The sequence below is a fragment of the Argiope bruennichi genome, chromosome 5, assembly GCF_947563725.1.
Source record: "Argiope bruennichi chromosome 5, qqArgBrue1.1, whole genome shotgun sequence".
NCBI lineage: Eukaryota > Metazoa > Arthropoda > Arachnida > Araneae > Araneidae > Argiope > Argiope bruennichi.
This window is the reverse complement of record NC_079155.1, coordinates 19,273,405-19,299,489: the sequence shown is the minus strand read 5'-3', so window position 1 is coordinate 19,299,489 and position 26,085 is coordinate 19,273,405. Positions and strand designations below refer to the sequence as shown.

The 26,085-nt window shown below is 29.8% G+C and overlaps 1 protein-coding gene across 2 annotated transcripts; it reads left to right on the top strand.

Moving 5' to 3' along the window:
* Positions 1-5,001: 5,001 nt before the first annotated feature.
* On the top strand, positions 5,002-25,669 carry LOC129969705 (transcription factor Adf-1-like). Of its 2 annotated transcripts, none has more exons than XM_056084394.1 (4): positions 5,002-5,067; positions 11,489-11,636; positions 20,185-20,332; positions 22,928-25,669. In XM_056084394.1, exons 1-4 carry the CDS (start codon positions 5,035-5,037, stop codon positions 23,373-23,375), a joined length of 777 nt encoding a protein of 258 aa, XP_055940369.1. In that variant the 5' UTR covers positions 5,002-5,034; the 3' UTR covers positions 23,376-25,669. The 2 variants fall into 2 exon arrangements, with proteins under 2 accessions (XP_055940369.1, XP_055940368.1); XM_056084393.1 differs by having other exon boundaries at positions 5,008-5,091.
* The last annotated feature ends 416 nt before the right edge of the window (positions 25,670-26,085 follow it).

Here is a 26,085-nt window from a genome sequence, read left to right as displayed (position 1 = left end):
CTGGAGTAGGCAATTTAGTATTCATTGATGATATAATGGATCATAGAGTTTATATAAATATTCTCAATAATAATTTAAAAGTATCAGCACAAAAATTGGGCATTTTAAACAAGTTTGTGCATTACCATGACAACGATCCTAAGCACACGGCCATGAATGTTCGTCTTTTTTACCTCTATCATTGCCCTCAAACCCTTAAAACACCAGCTCAATCACCAGATTTAAACCCTATAGAACATATTTGGAAAGAATTAGAGGTGAGAATAAGAAGTCACGACATTAAATCAAAAATTCAACTGAAAGCAGTAATGATCGAAGAATGGAACAAGATCGGTGCAGAAGTAACCGACCGTTTAGTTAAATCTATGCCCAAACGTTTAAAAGCTGTTATAAAGAATAAAGAATATCCTACTAAATACTAAATATTTATAAAAATTTAGAAAATTTCATATTTATTGATGTTTTTTTAAAGTGTATGATCACTTTTGTGTCCTATTTTTGTGCAATTTTATTTTTCGTCATTTTTAAAAAAATAATTTGCATCGTAATTAAAATTTATTCTTCACTGCTTTATTAAGAACTGTAAAAATATGCTATGAAAAAATTTTCATGTAAAAATAAGAATATATAATGGTAAATAATGAGGTTTTTAATTGATTCTTGTTGGTGTACGAACACTTTTGGGAGCCACTGTATATTAATGTACTGATTATTTTACATCAAATATATTTTAATTATTATATTCTTTCCAAATGGGTTCTGCTACAAATTGAATACAATTGTTTTAATATGCTACAGTTGTTTTAATAAATATGAATTCTTAGGAAATTTTCGTCATTTATCTTAAATTCTGAAAAATGGTTAAATTTTTACAGAATTAGATTCATTTAAATCCATGGAAAACAAACATCTATATTTTGAACTCATTAGAGCAGAATTTAATATGAAATTTTAAATATTCAGAAGTATATTGGAATATTTTATTTAACAAACGATTTATAGTTTTTCTTAGAAGCGATCGTAGCGCATTTCATTTAATATGCTTGAAATTAAAATATTTTCTTTAAAAAAAGGTTATTTTTTCGTATTTAAATGAATCCTGTTTTGAAATTAATAAGTTTTAGTACAATTCGGTTGTAACGTCTACAAAAAGGCGCCAAAAAAAATTCACCAATATAGCGATTTTAGTCGTTAAACTATACAGCATGTGATTTTATAACTTGATACTTGAATATATTTTTATAATTTGGCGATTTTTTTTAAAAAAGTGTTTATTTGTATATGAATTGAGGAAAATATATTTAATCTATTTGAGCAAGTGTCAGTTTAAAGAATTTTCCTTTTAAATAACAATAGAAAGCATTGCTCTTTTTATAAGACTCGATTCGAATATTTAAATTTCTTCAATTTTGAAAACAGTTTAAAAGATATTCGAATCTCTTGTCCAAAACCTAAAGTTTGGTAGTGTGTTCGGTAAATATCATAATCTAAATCTGTTAATAGACATTTAGTAGACGATTCCTTTTCAGACATTTTATAACTGCTGCTATTTTTATTTCAATTAAAATATATTAAAAAGTAAAAGCAAACGATTTTTTCATTGATAAACATATTTTGTTAATGTTATTTCGTTTATTTTTTGTATAATAGCAGATGATCAATTGTAAACCTTCTGGAATCTGGCAATGCTTGTAAGATACGCTGTTTTGTTGAAAGAATAAACAAGCCGATGGAATTCTAAATTGCTTGGAGTATTATTTTAGTTTTAAGAATTTAAGATCCTCTACAAGCTATAGTTTGAAACTTAAGAAAACGGGTAGTTTTCTAGAAAGCATGCAAAAGTAGTGATTTAGGCTTGAATCGATTGGTTTGATTGCATCAGTCATTGCATTCTGTGAATAATGATTTTTACATGATACAATTCATAGAAAGAATAGCAGCCTAAAAACATTATTGTATTAATTAGAAATATATTTATATTAAAATTTAAAAAACTCTTTGTACGAAAACGTGTATTTTATTATCAAACAAATATATACTTTGACCATCATATTATTATAGAAATTTACTTTAAATTATAGTAAAGATATCGCACGCGCAAAAATATTATATGCAATATCGTAATATCATGCATATATATATTACCTTTTAATTAAAGCAATAAAAAGTATTGATGAAAAAATACACTTAAAATATTTTTAACGGTTTATTAAAATTAGAAAATTATTGCAGTATATCATAGAATATATCAGGGAATCAAAATTGCTATCACTATGTGTGCGTATGAAATTTTTTTTGGGGGGGGGATTTTAAAGAGATACTAAAATGGGTTTTGTACAATTACATGTTCCGAAGTTACTGAAGGAAAACGTTAACACTTCGATCAGTTCCTATATAAAAATCTATCAAAAAAAAAAAAAAAAAAAAAAAAAAAGAGCATTTTGTAATGAGGATCTACTTACTATTCAAAAAGTAACTACATTCTAAATTTAGTAGCTCTTAGTCCGGTTGTCCGCCCTTTAAGACATTTTGATGGGTTTTTGTTAAGCGCATTAAGCAGTTTACAAAAAAATAAGACAGACAAAATATTATCATGTTAAAATAAAAAAATACATTTGATAACTTTTTAACATGTGTGTTGCCACTCATATCCAAGGAAATTTTTAATTACTTTTTTAATTATTGTATTTATTTTACTGTGCGATGCCATTCACTCGAAGGAAATTTTTATTTATATTTTAAATTATTTTAGTTGTTTATCTAAATTTTTAAATTCACTAAAAGGAAAAGTTTATGCACATTTTTCTGTTATAGCATTTACTTGGATGCACGATCCATATACTTTAAAAAAAAAAAAGAATTAAATGAGCCGTTTATTTTGAAAATGGCGCAAGTCTATTTTTTGTTATTCACAGATATTTAAAGGTTTATATTTCAATAAACATAAAAATATAAGTAAGTATTAATAAATATATTTTTTTGCATTTTGTGGTACCAGATAATATAAGTTTATAATCCAGTAGTGTTTATAGTGCTGACTAGAAAAATAAGAGTTTCTTTATAACTAAATGGACTAGCCTCACTTTCAAAATTAATGAATTATTATAAACATTCATTTAACTAGGAAATATTTTAGTTGCATTAGCCTTTTCTTAATAATGAAAACAAAATACTATACAAATTTTTATAAATATTTAATAATCTGATAAAAAGTGAAACAAAACAAAGAATATTCTTGCAAAAAATATATAACAAAAACAATTCAGTTTTTTTAAGAATTTCAATGAAATTATACATTTTTAGTTTATATGCAGGTATAATTAAATTGAATTTTATTCAGGATTTAACATTTTAAAATCTTTATGATGAAAGGGAGGTATATATAGTAATAAGTCCATCATGTATTTTTCCGATGTAATAAATCTTTTTTCATACATAAAAGATAATTTTATATTCCTGAAATCAAAGTTTTATAGAACATTTGGTATGGTGCACCCCTTGTAAATCAGATCCAATATATAGTTAATCAATTCACGGTTTCTCCATCGGTATTTTTCTTTCTTTTTAAAACCGCTTTCTCCAAAGATTGGGTTGAAAATCAATTTCCGCGTTTCATTTCATGTACTAAAAATTTATTACGTTTTCACCTATTTCGTATTATTGTATAGTAATCATGGGGTATATACAAAGAACTGGTTTTCCGGATTGCCATTTCTACCACTCCAAAATCACGATCGTTCGGTAAAAAATGAATGTCCTGATTATAAAAATTTGTGATCAATGATATTTATTTCATTATCACTGGACTGAACAATTGGTGTTGGAACTAAGCATATTATTAACAAAACACAAAATTAATATATACTTTTTGTTTATGAAATACTGTACAACCACCGATTTTCAATATCAAAGATAGATAAGTAGAATCACCCTAGATTTCAGACATGATGTCAAATGACCACATTTGCTTGACCATACAGCAACCGGAGCTAAATTTTGGCGTAATATATTCGGTCAAATATATTTCAATCCAAGATGAACTTGCACCACTTTCAAAATAAACAGATTTTCAATACTATTAAGAGCTAAAACTTCCATCTCCCAAATACTAGAATCTGATTTTTTTTTTATTATAAATTTTTTATGCATAAAAACATAATAACAAGTTTTAACTACCATTATTCCCATTTTTTTTCTTTTTTCTTTCTTTCAAAAATGGACTTGCCCCACTTTTAAAATAAACGGCTCAAATGTAATTATTTGTGTGAAAATGAGTGTCGCTTTAATTAAATAAATGCTGAAAAATAGTAAAAATCAAAAGAGAAAAAAAAAGAATAGCAATTCATTTGATATACAAATGAAAAAATAATTTTTACATAGTATTAAAAATCACTAGTGGGAAAAAGGCATTTTGGATATCTTTAAATTTTTTATTAAATGGAAAACAAGATCTTGTAATTGAATTATATCTTATGAGAAAAAGCAAGAAACCATTATCAATTTATTTAATATTTTTAATATTATTCTATTCTTAAAGAAACAAGTAAATCTACTGCGTATATTATGTAATTATAAAAATTCATGGAAGTTATTTAAATATAAACAATAATAAATAAAAATAATATTAAATTTGTAAGCTATATAATAAAATCGGGAAAATCAAATTATTCACTTTTTTTTTGCTTCCCCCATAAATTTTTGAAAAGAAAAAAGGCATTGTACTTCATTCTTCTAAAATTTTTCGATCATTTCTTTACATTTAGAAACATGGGAATCTCATATTAAACTATTTGAACTGAATTAGATGTTCAGTATTAAGAAACACGTTAAGATTCAACTGAATTCAAGAATTGTAAAAATCGTTGATTCATGCTTTGCTTCGAGAAACAGCGATTGATGTGACGAGAGCTGTTTTCAATCGCTTCAATTCTTAATGCTTTGCTTCTGCGCATGCTCGAGTCAAAGTCGACTCTACCAGTACATTACCTCGAGCGACGCGAAGCAAAACCTCGAGTCAAGACAAGAAACAGAATAATGGCTTCCGATGATGACGAAATGCCTTCTGAAGTAATACACACTTCTGAAGTTCTTGTGAGTGGGATTTCCACTTGTTCTAATTAATATTTTCTTTCTTATTAATTTTCCTATATTTAATTTAGAAAGATCTGATAGTTTGTGTTTAAGATATTTGTCTATGTAGAGCTCGCCATGTTTGTGAATCAAGCAAAAGCTTCGAAACATGTCAGCTGGATTGTGAAATGGGAATTCGTTTGATGCGAGCGCTTTTTATTCCCACATATGTATGGTCGTTTATTATTTATTTGATGCAATTCGAATGAGTAACGGATTTCATTTATTTAATTAGAATCTTTAGTGAAGTTTTTTTTCATGTTGTTAAATAGAAAGTTTATTTTTCTTTAATGAATAAATTCTGTAATGCATTTTCTTTTTATATTTTCAAAGAACTGCGATGTAAATATCATACTCACTCATAAAAAACCATCAAATTCTTAAATCTTTTAAAATTTACTATAATTTAATTAATTATTTTTATTTTTTAATCCCTTCAATTGTTTTTTCTTCAGTACTTACAAATTATTGTCTCTTCTAAAATAAATAGACAGCTGTAATTTCTTTTTTTTTTCTTGTATAGTTTATTCTAATAACTGATTTATTTTTTAATAGAATAATTATATATACTAGTTTTTTATGCAAGTAAAAGCCTCATTATATTTTTCTTGGTTCAAATTTAAATTAAAGTTAATACTTTAATATTAAATCGATATTTTAAAAATGAATATACAAGATTTTATATCTTTCCTATAAAAACAGAAAAAATTAGGCGACTAAAAATATTAAGAAACAATGTATTTGAAATGCGTTACTAGTATTTTTCAAATTCTGTATAACCAGAGTTGGGGGGGGGGAGGCAAAAACGTCTCTGTTAGAAAGGAGGGTCCCAAATTTACCGGTTTTTCAAATCTCTATTTATTAGAGTTTCGAATCTTTTTAAAAAACTTTTTATAATCATCGAACAACTTACCTACAGTTACATAAATTTATTGAATTCTAGAAAGAGAACGAAACTATACCATTTTCGTGACAGTTCGAAATATTTACATTTGCTTTCTTTTCACTTCATTTCAGTATACCTCAGAACCGTTGTACTTTCTATACGTTGAAATGAACATTAATATAATAATTTTGTGATATAAAATGTTATTCTAATTTCACTGTCTTTATTTCATTTCAAAACAATATATTTGAATTGAAAATTCTTTAAAGTTGTTAATCATTTTAATATCTTGCAATAAGTGTATGTAAAATTTAGAATCAGAGGTGTAGTTTTATTTTATCTTTACAAAAATAATTGCAACATCGATTACTGAATTATAACCAGGAATTTAATGCATTAAAAATTGGATATTTAATTTTTGAAGTATTTCTTCTTTTATAACACTGTTTATATAAAACTGCTATTAAATCATAAGACTGTTAAATTTTTTAAACATACTGTTACCGTAAAAAGCATTAGAAAAAAAAAATCGTTTTTTCTTATAAAATATATTTTTAAATGCTTTTGTAAATATTTTAGTTAAAAACTTTAAATTGCTGAATTCAATGCGTCTTGATTATCAACAAAGTTTAATTAATAAATTTAAGTTGAACAATATAGTAATTACTAATTACTATTGTTATCAATTTTTTTTTTCATTTATCTCGTCGAAATTTTAACTTGGTAGTAAAATAAAATTTAACGTAATAAATTTATTAACGATGAAATTTTCCAACTTTTGAAATTTTACAGTAGTAAATAAAAAAAATTTAAAATAGAGGAAATGCCAACGTACAAGAGTCTACGCACGTTAAATGTAACTTTATTTTGATTTCGTAAAATCGATTCTGAATTCGAATTTGCGAGCAAATTTTATTGGGTTGATGCATAATTATCAGACGGTTTTTTTTTTTTTTTTTTTTTTTTTTGACTTGCTGTATTTTAATAAAATTTTACAATGTTTTATAAATTTATGAACGAAAATATTCTTTTAGGTTATAAAATACGTGTCGATAACCATATTCGTATTCGTCATATTATACTGTACACTTTGAGAAAGAATGAAAAGCAACGCAGTCATTTCGCGATCTCAACGAGCTAATGGTGAGGTCACAATCAGTTAATACAGGGAATGGTTTGCTCGTTTCAAATCTGGCGCCAGTAGCTTAGAAGATAAGCCAGGAAGAGGTAGACCATTGGATTTCGACGACAGGCACTTTTGGTAGCCGTGGAAGGGGACAAAAGCTTGAAAACTCGAATGCTGGCCGACAACTTCGATGTGGACCATTCAACCATCGTTATTGAAGTATATGGCGACTATGCTCCGGATTAACCATTTAAAAATTTTACTGTTGAATTTTTATGTTTCTTTTTTCGTAATAAATAGTGTTCGAGAACGCCTGATAATTATGCACCAACCCAAAATTTATTATCTTTAAAATTCTTACTTGTAAAATCTAAGAAACAGTGCATTATCCGTTTTATGAAATATGAAATTCGTAAATGAAGATTGGAAATGATTATCTAACTAAGTAATCATAAATTTTTAGTGCAAAATTTAGCAGTTATTATCAGCAAAATATACCAAAGAATTATAAATTACTACTGCAACTTAAAATAATATCTTATGGTTAAAAATGCAATAAAAAGGCAGCAGTGTGGAGTTCGTAACAAAATATTAATATTACGTCAGTTATGTTATATAATTTTAAAAAAATTACATGAACGATACGTGTGGTGAAAGCTTATAAGCCAGATAACAGCTACGGGACACGAGTAATTACTTTTGTCTTGTGGTCTTCTTACTTAGCTGCGAACCGCAAGGTCTCAGGTTCTATTCTCACTCATAACAACCGCTACATACGTACTTTTTTTTCGAAAAAATATCAAGTTATTGAAGTTTTTACACATATTTCAAGAAATGAATTAAGTGAGTCAGATACGAAGAACTTGAAAGAATAAAGAAGAATCAAAACTTGATGATTATAAAACACTGTACAAATATGCTTGTTGCACCCTGGGAAATTCTTATTTACTTTTCCTTAAACAAAATATGCAAAGAGAAAATATGGTAATCACCAGTATGGTAATCATCGACATTAATATTTTGATGATTCTCCATTTTTCAGGTCTTCCGCCATAAAATGCATACAATTTAGAATCGTAGCCATGAATCTATGAACTCGAAAACTTAAAAATGCTTTGAACTAGATGAATGAAATTTAGAATGTAGTTTTGAAGTAAAATGTGTAGATTTATGTATCAAATATTAAACGGAATCCATCTGGAGGACATGTGTCTATCTGTCTATTCGTGTACATATGCTATTTAAATAGTAGGGAAAGCTAGAGGGTTAAAATTTAATGCACAGCTGTATCATCAGAATAATTTTGACCGTAACTGTATGGGTTATCTATCATTTAATCGAATGTTGTCTTTCGCGGCACTATAACTGTAACCTTATTCCTGATGTAAACTGAGCAAATCATGAGCTGAATTTTCCTTACTTTCCACTATGGAATAAAAAATCATGCATTAAATCTCTACTTATATTAAAAATGAGCGTCTGCGTGCATGATAGCGCTCTAAAGGCCAGATCACTGAATTAGAATAATCAAATTTGTCCCAAATATATTTAAGATTGTGCAACTTGGAAAGATTTTTTTAAAAAATTAATTTTAATTAATGAAAAACTAAGCAAAATTTCAGTGTTTTTTCGAGATGATTTCCGAAAATATTCCCGCGCCAAACTGATTTTTACACCATTTTAAAGTCCCACAAAATTATCTCCTCGATGATGCGGAGTTAATTGCAGTAAAATTCTTTAGTCTAGATTAAATTTTTAAACATATTTTTAAGTATATTTGGCAACAATATTTATTTTCGTTGTTTGATAATGTTGGCGGAATCGTCAGCATGATCTAAATAACTTAGTTGAAATTAAATATAATCAATATATCTATCGAAACAGCTGGTCGCCAGAGGCGACTAGTATTTCATGAAATAATGAAAATGGTTTGAATTTCATTGCAATGATGTATTGAACATTATGTAAAAGATGTTGGGTAAGTTATAAATATCGACGTTTGAACTACAATATTATCATTAAAATGATTCTTTTTGAAACTTAAATTGCTCTAAAAATAATGTTAGTACTGCTGCTGATTCTTTTTCGGGAATTATAGAAAAAAAAATCTCACTTGCTTTATACTTGATTAAAATTTTAAAATCAATGGCTCTAAGGTACATACTTTCTTCCTTCTTATTTAAAACTCCATGGATCTAGAACTGTTCTTCCAAACTCCATGTATCTAGATCCAGCCTGGCGATGTATTTAGAGCGTCGAAATTTACATTCATTTATTCTAATATTTCAATTTTAATAGCAGGAATGCTTACGCAACTAGAGTTTGAAAATCGTTTTTTTTTTTATTATATAAATCTCCACCATCACTAGCTCTAGATTTTATCGTATTTCTGTATTAATTACCAATTTCTTTAACGATTTAAATGAATTTGCCCATGAGGTCATTGATTTTGTCATATGATCCCGTGAAAGTAAGTCACCAGTTTGGAAAATGAACCAGTGTGAGTGAGGTTAATGAGGTTTCCTCGTATACATTCTACTTAAAGTGTTATCCCCGTCCTCCACATCGCATGAAATTTTGAACCTTTTGTGAGCTATGAAGATCATGAGTACGCAGATTTTTATTTTCAGTGTCCCACACATGAGAATCTGTGCTTTGCAATATAGTAAGGAAAATTTAATGAGTAATTTTTTTGAACAAATAAAACCCAAATTTCACAGGCTAAAATTTTAATCACGAGATGACTTTTACTAAATATCATTTTTTTAAATGCCTTTGAGCTATCGCGTTTGTATGCATGCGACCAACAGATGATCAACCTTTGACTGATTTAGTTCAAAATATGATAAGAATCTATGCTACAAATGATAAAGTTGTGTGCAAATTTCACGTATCTAATTTATTACATTTTAGAATTATGGCATTTATATGCACGCGAAAATACAGACCGACAAAGGTTAACCCCTTAATGGATTGGTTCAAAATTTCACACGAAACATATTTTAAATACTAAATTCTGTGTAGCTAATTTTATCCATCAAGATCTTTTTATTATTATTATTATTATTTATCGTATCGTAGGCAGACACATAGACTTCCTCTGAATGAATTTCGCTCAAATTTTAGTAGATATTCTCAAATTTAGGGTAACAATCCTACACCGAACTTCATCTGTCTAGATTCAAAGAGTATTTAAGTTATCGTGTTCACAGGCAAACAGATATAATTCTAAAAATGTGTTTATTGAACTCAAGGAGGTCGACAAGGAGAAAATTTGTCAAAATCTCAATTTGTATTTTGTATTATTTCAATCTGTCAATTTGTATTTTGTATTATTTCAATCTGTCAATTTGTATTTTTTTTTTATGTGAGAACATGATGTTGCTTTGATTAGGGGGTTTTGAAGCTCTAAATCGCGTAGGCAATGAATAAAGCATAAATGGCAATTTTCATCATCTTTAAATCGCATATATTTTTTTTTACCTGCTTTTACCAGTATTGCATTATTATTATTATGCATGCTTCTTTGAAAGCAGATGCGTTTTTAAAAGGTTGACCTGCTTTTACCAGTATTACTTTATTATTACGTGTGCTTCTTTGACAGCAGATGCGTTTTTAAAAGGTTGACGTAAAACTATGGCTGTTATTTCGTCTCAAAATCCCTCGAGCTCCAAAACTTTGTTTTTCCAGCTAGAAAAATTAAAAATGAAAGTTTAAAAAAATTATCATGATATATACATATATATATATATATATATATATATATATATATATATATATATATATATAGTGACAGGGAGAGAGAGACTATTAGAAAAGTCCCGTGATGGTTTCAAACCGGTTTAAACTGGTTAATAAATTAAATTAATTAAGACAAATAATGATTTCAAAAATAATAATGTTCTCACATAATAACTTGAAATTTGTGATCGTAGATTTTTTTTTTTTTTTTACAATTACAATATTTTCTCTATACTTCGTTTACGAGAAAGTTAAAAAATTCAAAAATTGGATGTTATTGATAGGTGTACAATAAATACCGGCAAGTATAATGACTCCTATTAATCTAGTCAAAAAGAACAGAATGCGAAAATGTTTTTTTAAGTGGTAAACATCTGTTTCATAGTGAAAAGGAATTTAAAACAAATGACAATATTTTATCTTGTGTGTATCATATTTGTTCATTGTTGCAATATTTTTTTGCATTACATTTGCCATGAATCTATTCTTTTTTTTTTTCATAGTGGATATTATCCGGATTAATATACAAGTACATATCACCCATTAAATTATGTAACTAAAAAATATAGTCAATTCTTAACTCGGTTATTATTTTCTTGCCACAGACATCCAAATCGAAATTTGACGAACTGAAACTCATCCAACTGATCAAGGCGAGGCCTGCCATCTACGACCCACACCATCCGAAACATAGATACAGGACATACATTGACCACCTGTGGAATGAAGTGGCGAATGAAATGGGAGCCTCAGGTAAGACGTCGATTTCTTTTTTTTTTTTCGAAATTAGGATTTCTTTTATCTAATATTCTTTATGTTTGAACAGATTTCTTTACCAACGTCCTGGCAGAGGTGTAGCGCGTCTTCCCTGTGATCTGGGCGTCTCGGGCGCGAGTCCCGGTTCGGGCATAGTTCTTCTATCTGTGAGATGTGTGAATATGCCCCCCTGTAAAAAGGGGTTGTGCAAGCGAATGTGACGCATGAAGTAGCTAAGTCATACTCTGGGCCCTAGTTGCCGCTACTGAAAAAACAAGAGACGCTCACTCGACTTAAATCGCTGTCAGATAATTGTCAGCGGGCTTGTAAAGTGTCGTGTCACAACAACAGATTTCTTTATAAAACTATGTGAATTTTGTTTCTAAGTCTCTTTTTTGGGAAGTTGCACTCATTTTTATATTTGTTTTAATGTTATTTTTGCAATCTCCAATTTTTGGTGGAATTTTCTTTCGGAAAACCTCATAAATTAAAATCTAATGGGTATTTTTTTTGTCCAAATTTGGTATTATAATTTCTTATTATGTTCTACAGTTTCAGAATTCGAGAATAATGAATCTGTTCTTTTAGAAATATTTTATACTTCATTTATTATTTCACAATATAAAAAAAAAATGAAAATTTCGTGTTATTTATCAGTTTGAAACCCAATATTTAAAAACTGACTAGAAATACTGCTTTTTTTTTTTAAGATTCAGGAACCAGATAATATATTTTTTAAACTATCTGCAAAAATTTAAAAAATTTATTTGATACATCTATAAATCAGAAGAGTTTTGCTTTATACCACTTTTTAGTCAAAAACGATTTTTTGTTCCAATTTTTTAAAAATCATCTAGCACTTAAAGTTTTGGTATTTCAGTCTGTGTCATGCAATTGTAGTTGTTAGATCAGCGTGTTTTCATTTATGTCAAATTGATATATCTAGAATTTCTTTTAATTAAAATACTTTCAGGCCTAATATTTTTCTTGCAAAATCTAATTTTGAGTAAATTATTATAATGCTCAAAATCTTTTAATCGTTTGAAAGCTGTTTTAATTAAAATGAGAATTTGAATCAAACGAATTTTGGAAGCTACCAATTAATTAATTTACACCATAAGTTATTACTCTTTGTTACATAAGTGTTTCAAATTTTGTTTATATTTACTGAAGTATAATAAAAGGTTTTAAGGAATGTTTCAAAATAATTAAATAATTTGTTTTTCATTAATAAGAAACATAAAATTAAAAATAAATGATTGTTTCTGATCGAAATTGTTAATCGTCTGTTTTCAAATACTTTTTTTTATCTTCTTCAGAATAAGTTAACATGTTCTGGCAATAGTTCTTCGTATGTGTTCTGGTTTCCCAACAGTAAAAAAATACTATTACGAATTGTGTAAAAAATTAGCTTTGGAAACTCGTTTTGCAGAAATGAAATTTATGTCACCGAAAGTGTTGTAACCGTCAAAAATGGATCGCCAAACTCGAGATTTTAACGCTTCCCCACGTCTTAACATTAATCTGAGTCCGAAAAACATATTTTTCGATTTATGTTTTTCTGCCGAGATGTCTGTCTGTCTGTAACTAAGATAACTGGAAAATGCCTCGAGCTAGGTGGATGAAATTTGATGTACAGTTTTCATATCAAATTTGTAGACTGTTGTCCAATTTTGATCAAAATCCGTTCAGAGGAAATCGGTCTGTCTGCTGTTCGAATATAAACTTATAACTATAAAATGGAGAGAGCTATATAGATAAAATTCTAGATAGATAAAAAAAAAAAAACTTAACATCTACATTGTAGAGTCTTTTCAAAATTTGAGATAAATCCAAGAAGTAGTTGGCCGTATGTCGATCTGTACTTTCAGAAGGATGTAAACATGGTAGGTCAAAAATGCAACTACTTAAATATATGAAATATGGTATTTGATTTTGTGACTACAAGCGTAGTTCTGAGTCAAATTTTTGTTTCAATCAGCTGGGAAAAGATAATCTAAAACTGAATTTCGGTTACTATTAATTGCATGAAAAGGTTTAAACGACAAAACAACTCGCCAAAGATCATGCGATTGATTCGGCAAAAATATTAAATTCCTGCCAAAAGTTAATATTTCGTAATTAATACGCCAATGCCATGCAGGGCGTTCTCTGTAATAACCCTTATTAGACAGTATGCGAAAAAGTTTTCTGGAGACCACTCCCGCTGTTTTTTGTTAGAATATTTGCTCTGACTTGTCGTAAGATGAGTCTTATTTTTAGTCAAAAAATATTGGATTTTAATTTATTAAAAATAGGAAATTATATCAATTGTAAATCATTATGAATTTCATTAAATGGACAATTAAATGCAGTTTCTTTGAAAAATTCTTAGACATGAATGTTATTATTACGTGCAACATCTTTTCCAATTCTTATCTATCATTAAATGCTATTCAGTCACAAAAGCTCTTCCGTTTCTTTTGCTTTCAAAAGCTAAATATTTTATTATTTTTTTAAACATCCTATTCTTCTATCTGACCTCACAGTATGTGATTTGCCCAAATTGGACAAATTTCCTTATTTCTTCTTCTTCGACGATATTTATTTTATCATGGGATAAAATTCAGAATGTCAAATGCAAATCATAGTTAATTATTAAAAATTACATGGCTTACATTTATATATATAATGCCATTTTAAAATATATTGTGAATACTGAAAACATTTCAAGGAATTCTAATTCCATTTTCAAGAAATATTGTATAAGGAAATATTTCTCAAACATCCATAAAATATTGCTTATTAAAAAGAATTAATGGAACTTTACTGAAAGAATTCATAGAAAATGATATGAAAACAAAATTTATCGTTTTATTATGGCAATGGCAATCAGAACAGTTTTGATTATTAAATATTTTTTATTCTGAAAAAAACTCCCGGGAAGTTTTAATAAAAGTCATAGTGTTTGAAATTATTATTTATAGAAATGAAGCTCTTTATAATCTTGAGTACTTATTAAAGATTTTACTATACAGAACAGTAATTAAACTTTTTAAATCTCGCTTTGGAGTATATTTATTTCATAATTTTATTCAAATTATGAGATCTAAACTAGAAAAAAATAAGGCCTTGAAAACTCCTTCATTTACAAAAGATGATATGCGAGTACAAAGAAATTTTTAAGATATCGTTTGCTATATCGTTTTGTAGGAAAAATAACGATTCATCTTTGACATCTGTGTTTTAAAGTATTAATTTTTGAAACTATCATCAGTCGAAGTTATTTTCGAATCGGAATCAATTAATTATAATCTTGAATTTTTATAAAAAAGATAGAATATGAGTTAAGAATTTTTTTTAACAGTGTAATGTTATCTAACTTTAATAGCATTAAAACAACCAACAATCAACAGCAATTAATATCATTAAAGCAATCAAAAACATTTGTAATAAATCGAACACTTCTTTATATTTTTATTATTCAATTTTTTATTATTGAAAGATTAAATGATTACGTAGATCAAGAAATACCATCGATGCATTGTATTCTCGATGCGTTGGATTTTTTCAGAGACAAAATTAAAAAAACATTGTTAAATATAATTTTATGAAAAAAGTATTTCTAAACTGCCTGTATAAAGAGTGCGCTTGTTTTCTATTTCTTTTGATAATGGCACTGAATTCCACATCAATTCGAATTATTTTCAGACATAAAGAATTCAAAGATCGCAGCTTGTTTCGATACTTGATTTAATCCGTAACATCGCCGAAAATTCTTTGAACTTATTAATTAAATGTTATCTAATAAGTAAATCCTCAATTTAAATTGCACAACCACTTACTAAAGAATTAATTGCCATGTCATTACTCTTTTCATTTGTTATATGTCTGGAAATTAAGAAGTACCTTGAGTTCAAGCACCGAAAATCCAAATCACAAAAGTATGGCAATTTAAAAGGGAGTAATATTTTCAAAACTTTAGCAAAAGGAATTGTAAAAGTTGGTTAGGCAGGTATTTATTACGATTAAAATTCAGTTGTAGTAATATATTTGCTGATAGATTGATAAATTCTTCATTCATTTTCGATGATGTTTACCGGTAATAAAGTTTCCGTAGAAGGGTTCCGCTCTCCTCTGTGTCTCTTTGCAGATTTTCATTTCTTCCTTAAAATTATAATTTCATTAAATTAAATGTGTTTTTGATTTCCCGTATACGAAATACAGACGAAGAGGACACGATAACTCAAAAATTCTTTGAGTTAGACAGCTGAAACAAATCATCTTTTTATCGCATACGTACGCAAAAAGCTAGGTAAATAAAATTGGGTGCACTGCTTTAATATATAAAGCATAAATGTATCAAATTTTGAGCCAAATTGTATACAAAAATACAGTCTGTCGGTTCGTATTTTTGTAGGCATGTAAAAGGAGCAATACCTAAATGCAATGACTAAAATCAATGAAATTGTATGTATTATCTTGTGACTATAGTTATAGTTTCAAGCCAATTTTGGTGTCAATCAGCTGGAAAAAAAAGGCGTCTAAAATACATATTCCAGCTATGCCGAATATACTAGTACTAGTCTTATGAATCTTTGTTGTAAATCTAGCATTTGTACTCCGATACCAAATGTACTTATGAAATATATATATCTTTGTTGTAAATCTAGCATTTGTTCTAGCGAATGTGCTAGCACTAGTACTTGCAAAATATAGATACTTGTAAATCTACCGCTTGTACTAGTATTAATATACCGAATGTACTAGTATACTAGTGCATTCGGCTTACTAAATATAAGTATAAATGCTAGATTTACAACAAATATCTATATTTCATAACAACCGTTCACCAACGCCATGGAAGTTATTCGTGGCCTCACTCAAACACCCCAATTTTATGCGGAGGAAGGGGGGATAAGACATTTATTGAAGAATATGAGAAAACCTTTTGGAAAAACCATTGCCATTTTCACCATGTGAGAACATGATATTGTTTTGATTTAGGGGTTTTGAAGCTCGAAATCGCGTAGGCAATGAAGAAAACATTAATGGCAATTTTCCTCATCATCTTTTAATCGCATATTTTTTTTTTTTTTGACTGATTTTACCAGTATTGCATTATTATTACGTATGCTTCTTTGACATCAGATGCGTTTTTAAAAGGTTGACCTGCTTTTAACAGTATTGCTTTATTATTATGTATGTTTCTTTGAAAGCAGATGCGTTTTTAAAAGGTTGACGTAGAACTATGACATCATAGCTGTTATTTCATCTCAAAATCGGTCGAGCTCCAACACTTTGTTTGCCAGCTAGAAAATATGTATATGTTACGGCCAAACCCCGAAATCGGCCAGTTCGCGATCTGGCCAACGTTGCTGTAAACTTGCCGGCCAATGTCCGATCTTTTCTTGATTTCGGGCTTTGGCCGGCCAATTCGCGAAATGGCTTGGGACGATCGGCCAAAGTAGGAAGAAAGGAATCGAGCAGATTGTTTTACACCCTGTTAAAAATGAAGTATTTAAAAAGTGAGTACTTCTGTGTACTGTTTTTTTTTTTTTTTTTTAAGTACAATTGTTTCAGAAACGAGTTCAAATATAAGTGACACCTCTGAGTTAAAAATAAGCTTGTAATATATAAAAATATGATCTCGTGTTATTCTGTTTTCATATTAAAGCCATAATAGAAATTATTCAGTGAACGTATATACTGTAACAACGTGATAGTGTGAAGATTAGATTTGTGCCCTTCAAAATGAACGAATTATATCTTGAGCAAAGTCGTTGCGTATCATGTATGAATACAAAGGCAAATTGAGAATTCAGTTTTCAATTACCTTTAAGGGTGATCCTTAGTCTTTTTTTGCTCCATGGACCTAATGTTAAAGATTTCACATCACATTGTCACCCGAAATATCGCTTCAAAAAATATGAAATTTCTTGCAAAGGCAAATAGTAAAAATAAGGGCTAATTAAAACAAATATGAATGACAAATAGTTTTGTTATTAATATCATTTAAGGACATTTCTTTGTTGGCACCATCTGTCGAATTTCACATACAACATGCCCTTATTTATATTTTATACATGAATGTCATTATATTTATTTACCACTAGTCGCCTTTGACGACCAGTTAATAATAATACTGGTTCACCAGTATTAATGATCGCTAAAATTTTCAATTAATGTAACTTGTTCTCTTAGTAGCCTTTTCTGTAAAATATTTTTGAGCTTCATATTTTGGTAGTTATATGATTCAGTCGTACTTTTATGTAGGCCTTAAACAGTTCTGTTTCATTGTACTACTTTCCCTAATATTCTGTCAGTATCCATAAAATTTCTATTTTAAATTAAAGTGGAAATGTTAAACTGCAATCAATATAAAAGCTTTTTATATTTAAGCTAACCATGCCTTTTTTTAAATATAAAAATTGAAATCAGAGTCGTTTGGCAATGAAATTATATGTGCACTGCAGAATAATTTATATAATATCTTAAAGAATTATTCAACGAAAATTTCTCTGATTCATCGTAAAATTAATTTTTTACTTTCAAAAGGACGATGCAAATAAAAATATTTTATTTTATTTCAGTCAATAAATTACGAATTTTAAATTTTACACAACCCTTTGGTCCCAAGGAATCATATTCTGTGAAATACTCTTGACACCAACTTTTAAATAAATAAATAAACGTCCTTATCTTTTGCGATGAATCTGACCAATTTATGAAGTTTTTATGCATCAATTTTAGAACAATCAACATTTTTATAATCACAGGTCAATCACTGTCGAGAAACCCTGCAGAGGATTAGCGTATCTTCATTGCGACAGTCGGTGAAGTAGTCTAAAATCGCCAGTTTTTATAGAAGAGTGATATTGAAATTTCATAAATCAGTCAGCTTTAATAATTCATTTAGTTGGTTGATTTTTTATTAAAAATATTGGTGTCTCAAGAATATTTTGTTAAATATGATACAAAGGGCAGAGGACCTATGTAAAAATTTAAAATTCCTGATTCATTGGAGCATTTATTGACTAAAGTTATATTAAATATAATTATTTAGTTCCTTTAGACCATTTTGTTAGCAAATGTATGCCCCAAATTAGCTGATAGTCGCTGATTAGAATGATTATCCTAAGTACATTAAACTATGTTTGCCTTAAATTAAATTGTTTCATTGAATTAATAATATAGGTATTGTCAAAGCTCATAGAAAACTTTTCCTCCTTTTACTTTTCAGAAAATATCTTATTTTATTATTTTTTTTTTTCATTTTATACAGACACCTGCCGAAAATTACAATTTTATTTATTAAATTTGCAATAATAGTTGATTTATTTTTTAATTTAAACTTCTATCAATGTGATGGCAACACGTTGATAAAAGCTATTTTTTTTTAAACTTGACGTGCTCGTGCAGATTAAATTTTAGCATAATTTAATCTAAGCATAATTTATAAATTTAATTTTAAGCTTTAATTAAAAAAAGCTTTAATTTGATGCAAAAATCGATTTTGTGCTGTAATATTTTCTGGTTATAGCGACAAAACGCCGAAATTACGCTTAATTTTTAATTAAAATTCTAATTAAAAATTTTTAAAAATCGCTGCAGGGTGCACATTTTCGACCTCCAAGGTATACATATGCCAAATTTGATAACTGTATGTCAAACGGCTTGGACTGTAGAGCGCCAACACACACACACAATGAGCTTTATTTATAAGTATAGATTATCACATCGGGCTTTGGCCAAGGATACCCGGCCACTTCGCGAAATGGCCAGCCAAAGTCGAAAATACAATGTTAATTGCAAGTATTTCGGACTTTGGCCAAACCTCTTGGCCAGTTCGCGAATTGGCCAGCCAATTCGCGAACTGGCCGTACTTCGGGCTTTGGCCGTAACATATATATATATAAAGAGAGATAGGAGGGGATAAAGACCGATAGAGAAGTCCCGTGATGGTTTCAAACCGGTTTAAACTGGTTAATGACTTAAATTAATTAAGACAAATAATGACTCAAAAAATGATAATGTTCTCACATGATAACTTGAAATTTGCTGTCGTAGATTTCATTAAAATTTTTCTCTAATTTTTTTTTTTTTTTTTTTTTTTTTTGTCATGTTACTACCATGTGACTTGTATAGAAAAATTAGGAGATTTTTGGGGTAAGTGAAAATTATGTCAACTTACTTCGATTAAAATTCAGTTTTGTAATGTATTTACTGACAAGTGGTAGATGGACGGATGTATATACTGTCAAGATCTTGCCGTGACCCACTGGTGAATGGCGACCAAAGGTTTGGGTATCTTTCGAAGTAGATAATTTATAATTTCACCAGTTGCATTCGCATTATTTAGAACTTTAGAATCTTTAATTCATATTTGTCATATCAATTGAAAAAATATCCTGGAAACAAAATTATTACATGCTAAAAGAGATTTATACTAAAGACACAGAAATGAACAGACTATGACGGAAACGGTTCAAAATCCAGCTATAAATATAAGCAGATCTTCCATTTCAAGACTTCTCAAAGTCTGCATTTTCTTTTCTTTCTACAGTGTACGATCTGCGTAACAAGTGGCACGTCTTGCGATGCTGTTTCAACCGGGCCATGAAGGAGACGCAGTCTGGCAACCGGAGGTCGGGCAAACAATGGCACCTCTACAATGCCATGCTCTTCATCAAGAACTTCTTGCGGAAGCGGAAGTAAGTCCTTACTTTCCTGCTGGGAAAAAAATAGAAGGCAGACAAAGAACATGCAGGTGTCTTTGAAAAAACTAGTCGGCCGAGACCAACAGCAGCAGACAAGTTCGTTTTTGTTCAAATCAGAAAAGTGAAACATTGTTTGGGTTATTTGTTTGTTTCCAAGACGAAGTCAAAACTATAATTTCCGAGAAAGATTGTATCCGGTTGAGGGTTGCCTGAACTGCAATTAGATGTGCTAGTTCGAAGTCTGTTGTTTAGTTAGCACGGTAGTTAGGTATAGTGTCTGGTTTTTTCTCATGTATTTGGTGCTTGCATGTATTTTAATCAGCGACATCTATTGGCAAACATGCGAAGTATCTATATAAACGACAATGGTTTTAGATTTTACCAATTTACTATTACTTTATTGTTATCATTTTGAAAGTGTCCCATTTAGTATTATTGAGTTATTCACTGTATAAAGACCCCAATCACAGAACGCTCCACATTGCATTTTCGACATTCATTCCTTTTTTTTTTTTTTTTTTTTTTTGTCTGATTTGACGAAATCCACTGCCGAAGCCCATCAGACACTTTTAGAAACTTACGGTGATGCTGCTCTGTCAGATCCCAATTGTCGGTCTGGGTTTTAACGATTTAAAAGTGGTGATTTCTGTGTCATTGAGAAATAATGGCCTGTAGGATGAAAAAAATGTGAAGACAATTAGTTGCAAGACTTATTCGACGAAAATGGAAAAAAGTTGTAGAAAATGATGTAAAATATTTTGATTGATATATATTATATCAATTTTTCTCAATAAATTCCTATTTAATGTGAAATAATAATCAAAATACATGCAAGCACCTAATATTTTGATATCCAGTATGTAAAGAACATTCCATTCATAGATAATAAAAGAATTATTTTATGTTTTCGTTGGTTAGGGTTGTTGTATACTTAACCGTTTTAATTTCGTAACTGTTATGTATCTAGGAAGCATTTGCATTAATCAAATATCTGACCTCCAGTTAGGCAATTGCCTAATGGGCCATGCAATTTTAAAGAACTCTGAGATTCTTTTTTTCAGTATTTTTAACGTAATTTAATTTTATACTTTCAGTTGATTTACAAAAGTTCACTCTTTTGAATTATTCAATTTAAAATCAACTATTGTTTAATAACCAGAACATTATTCGAAGGGTATTTTTTTTATGTATGCAGATTCGCTTACATATGAGTGTGGATCAAATCTTTTGGCACTTGGTTGATTGATTCACAAGTCAGCAGCTCTGTAAATTTTATTTATATTATATTAAAAAATTGTAATTAATTGTAAAATGGGAGATACTATACTAATATGCCAATAATTTGAAAGTCATTCGTAATTAAATCGTTTGTTATTTCAGTGACTATGCATTAACACCAAAGTCTGAAGTTTGTTACAGATTTTCTCTATTTCGGTCAAAGGGAAGTGTTCGAAAATGTATATTCGATTTTTCGTTCCCATGGTACGAAACATACATTAAATATTCATCACATAATACAAAAATTCAATATTTTGGATGTATTCTAGAAAATTAAAAACAGAATACTTCCTCTGGTTAAATTGAAATTTCATATCAACTGTTTTTTTTTTTATCGTTGCATTTATTTCTCTTCATTTTTTTCCTCAGTTATGATGTGCATCGATTCTAAATGACATTTATAATTAGAAACTGTTATTAGACACTTATATTATTTTAAAACTTTACTATAACTGTAGTGGATAGTATTTGAATCAAAATTAGGCTTAAGATACAGCGTGAACAATTAAAACGCTTATTTTTTTGTTGTTAACTGTTACTTCTTATTATCATATTCAAATTAAAGAGTAAACATGAATATGAATACATTAACCTATAAGAATTCTGAAGGAACTTAATACTTTACTAACAAGAATACAGAGACATAAAACAATTCTGAAAGAATGCACAAAGTTATTGTTCTAAAGTAGGGTTTTCATTCAGCCAGTTACAATCCACCCAATAAGAACACGCATGCGCAGAAACTATACAATAGCAAGTATTTGTTTCTCGAGACAAGAATTTGCTTTCGTCCGCTCTTTCAGCGCATGCTTAATCTTTTTTCTGCGCATGCCTGATGTTACTGGAATTTTATAACTGACTGAGTGTAAATCCACCTTAAGTAATTATTATCACTGAAAACGATTATTTCTTTTATAAGCAGGATCGATACTGATATTTTAATAAAGAAAAAATAATGAAATACACAAAGTAACGAAATTAATTTTCTATCTTTAAGTGTTAGCATTGAGATCTATAATTAAAATTTTATTAAAAGACGTCGAAATGTCTATATCGTTTTATTTTGTTTTTAAAACACTGAACTATAACTAAATCATTAGTTTGTAATGATCGAATGCCGCCACCAGAGGGCTTTCAAAACGTTAACGATTATCAATTAGAAATTTTTAACAATAAATTATTTAAAAAATAGAAAACTCATCTCTGCCCGAAAATATTCTGTTCTGAACACATCTTCAAAAGATCTTATTAATTTATGAAATTTTATTTAAATATATATATTTATTAATTTGGGTTTTTTTTTTTTTTCAGAAATTCTGTGCAAACCTCAGCTGAGAATTCCGCAACTCTGCAAAGCCAGGACAACATAGCAGGCAATGTCGAATTCGACTGTGAAGTGAGCCCGAGCAACTCTAGCCCATCCCTTACAAAGCATCACTTGGTCATCTTTGATGACGGCACCACCCAGCTAGTGCCAGCCAAACGATTAAAAACTGATCATTTTTCTTCACCAGAAAATATTATGTTGCAATCTTCCAAATCCAAATCTATGTCGGAGGACACCAATGAACTCTTTCTGAGAAGCCTGTTGCCGGACATGTCCAAGCTGAATCCATCCAAACTAAGGCATTTCAAGACATTCGTTATCACCAAGTTGACCAACCTGTTGGATGAACAAGATGCAGAATCTGTTACCAGAGACCTTGCTGACGGTTTAGCGAGTACTTATGTTCTAGAATCCACTTCTGTTGATTCTTGAGACATTTCTGTCTGAATATTATTACATTCTAAGGTATATTTACTTTTCCCTGTGGATATACCATATGATAGTGATAATCCATATTAATTTGTACCATAAATAGGTGGAATCTGTCGATAAATCGGCTTAGAATCCAAACCAAATGAGATGGCTTTTGCCTAATATGCATGTTCACAGGGCTTTAATACAAAACAAACGCCCTGTCCAAGTAATGTGAAACGTAAACTGTCCAAGTAATGTGAAAATCCACCAGCACTTTCTGCTATTGAATTTGTTTAGTTATACTGTGTAATTATAAGTATAGATTAGTTATAATTATAATATGTGCAGTTCTAATGATTGTGTCCAATACATTTAGAGACACAAATAACTCGCATCTGAATATCTACTGGACCACGGATTCATCACAGTCCTCGCTCAGAATTCATCTGAGGTATCAATATCGAGCAGCTAACTCTCTCTCTTATCTGACCTGTAGGCGAATTTATAACTCCTGGATTGCACGAGTAACGCTCTTTTACCTCATCGGGCATAACAAGTTTTATTTCCTCATATAAAACTCCGTTCCCACGGCCTGTGCGCGCCTTGAGCCCGGTGCATTTTGCCTTCTTTCCCCTTATTTGTGATTATCTGGAGCTCTTTGATGTTTGTACATTTTACGGGGAGCTCCCGACTGACACCCACAAGCGAGAGTGGTTCTACTATGGGTCAGATGGCGGGTTTACGACCATACCCGTAAAGGCAACGGGCCGTGGAAAAAGGATTTAAGACCGCTTAGTAACTGACGCATCTGTGAAAGGCATTATTTGCTGTTTCACCCGCAGAATTTTATCAGCAGAAATGTTCTTGTTGTTTCTTATGGCACTTGGCACGGACAAGCCCGCTGTTACGAAGACAGCGATTTTAAGCCGGTGGGGGAGCGTCTCTTGTTTTTTTAGTAGCGCCAACAAGGTCCAAGAGTACGACTTTGCTACTCACGCATCACTCATTCGCTTGCACAACCCCTTTTTACAGGAGGACACATTCACACATCTCACAGATAGAACAACGGAAGAACAACCATGCCCGAACCGGGACTCGAACCCAGGACGTCCAGATCACGAGGAAAACGCGCTACCCCTATGCCAGGACCCTGGTAGCAGAAAAGTGAAGTGCCATTTATGACTGACATATGATTAATTCAAGTTATTGGGAAGAAATCTGTAATATTAAACCTCCTTTAGGTGGAAAAGTTAAGCCCTGAAATGACACTGCATTCTACAAGTTTCCATATTAAGCCTTCATGAGACCATTTAATCTAGAAAAGTTAATGACCGAAATGATATCTGATCTTCAATCCACAATACTTTGTATAGAATTCTAGTTTATATTAGCCAATCGGTGCAATCCATAAAGATTTATTGCTCAAAGGACTAAGTATCGACATGAATAAGCTACAAGATGTAGATAGAATGGACAGAAGAATATTAATTGACAACATTTAAAGGAATAATTATCATACATACGGGGGGAGAGGGTCTCCAAATTCTTCCGACAAACTTAAAGGAATGTGATGCACGTGAAGACAACGTGTGTATACTTCGGAGCATTCCTCTATTAAAAATAAGAGCACGAAGGTAAACATTGATTTCTATTGGGTTTCTTTGCTGGTGGAATTAGTAATAGAATAATAAGAAATTAACATGAATAAAGTGGATAAATTAATTACATTAATTAGGGGTAATGCAAATTCACAGTTGTACAATATCACAATATGTACCAAAGTATATATAACTATTACAAGTCATAAGCAGCTCGATGGATGCAATGGCATGACGGTACAATTTATATCATAATGATATTCGTAATTGGTTTACTTACAGAATTGAGGGTTTGGTTTTAAAATAAACCAGCATTTTGATGTTGCTTCTATTTAAAACCGAGTTTATTTGGGCCTTGATGACCCAATAGCTTGAAAGTTGTGACAAACATGCAGAATTTTGATTGAAATTTATGATAATTTTATTAAAGCCCCCTCCCCCCATTCAAACTAATATAAAGGCTTTTTTAGATCCATTCCTTGAATATTCATCTTCTGCTCAGTATTTTTCATTATCTTTCATGCGAAAAGATAGTTTCAATCACAAAAAAAATCCATTATTTCCTCATTTTTTGGATTAGTTATCGCAAATGTCTACCTCCTACCAAATAATTTGAGATTTTTTTTGTGATATTTATGCTGTTCATGCATTTAATAAATATTTTTGATATCTGTAAAATTATTTTTGTAATAAAATACTACAGCTATAAGTTGCCTTCATTGTCTGTATTTTATTTTTCACTTTCTTGTATGCGAGGATCAGGAACAGAATGCGTTGTAATCGTGAAAAAAATCGAACTCGAGATGCTGATGAATTTCTACCCTTCGGATCTTCCTAAGTCAGAAAAACGCTTTTCGAATATATCTATCTAACTGTGAATACGATAGTGCAAAAATGCTTTCAGCGAGCGGATAAAATTTGATATATGATCTTTCAACGAAATTCGTAGAATTCTATCCAATTTTGATCAAAATCTATCCGAAAAAAAAAAAAAAAAGTCTGTACCTCTGTACTAGTACAAGCGAACACAATAATATAAAAACATAAAGAAATAAAGGGATAAAATTGGGTTGTAGTCTGAACTTCTAAAGTGTAGATATGTGTTAAATTTGTAACCAAATCCTTGGGGG

Bases quoted from the DNA above. Each gene is read 5' to 3' on its own strand.
- LOC129969705 (XM_056084393.1), top strand. From the start codon at position 5,035: ATGGCTTCCGATGATGACGAAATGCCTTCTGAAGTAATACACACTTCT. The intron at 11,637-20,184 runs GTAAGACGTCGA...TTCTTTCTACAG, and splicing joins GAATGAAATGGGAGCCTCAG to TGTACGATCTGCGTAACAAG. The intron at 20,333-22,927 runs GTAAGTCCTTAC...TTTTTTTTTCAG, and splicing joins AACTTCTTGCGGAAGCGGAA to AAATTCTGTGCAAACCTCAG.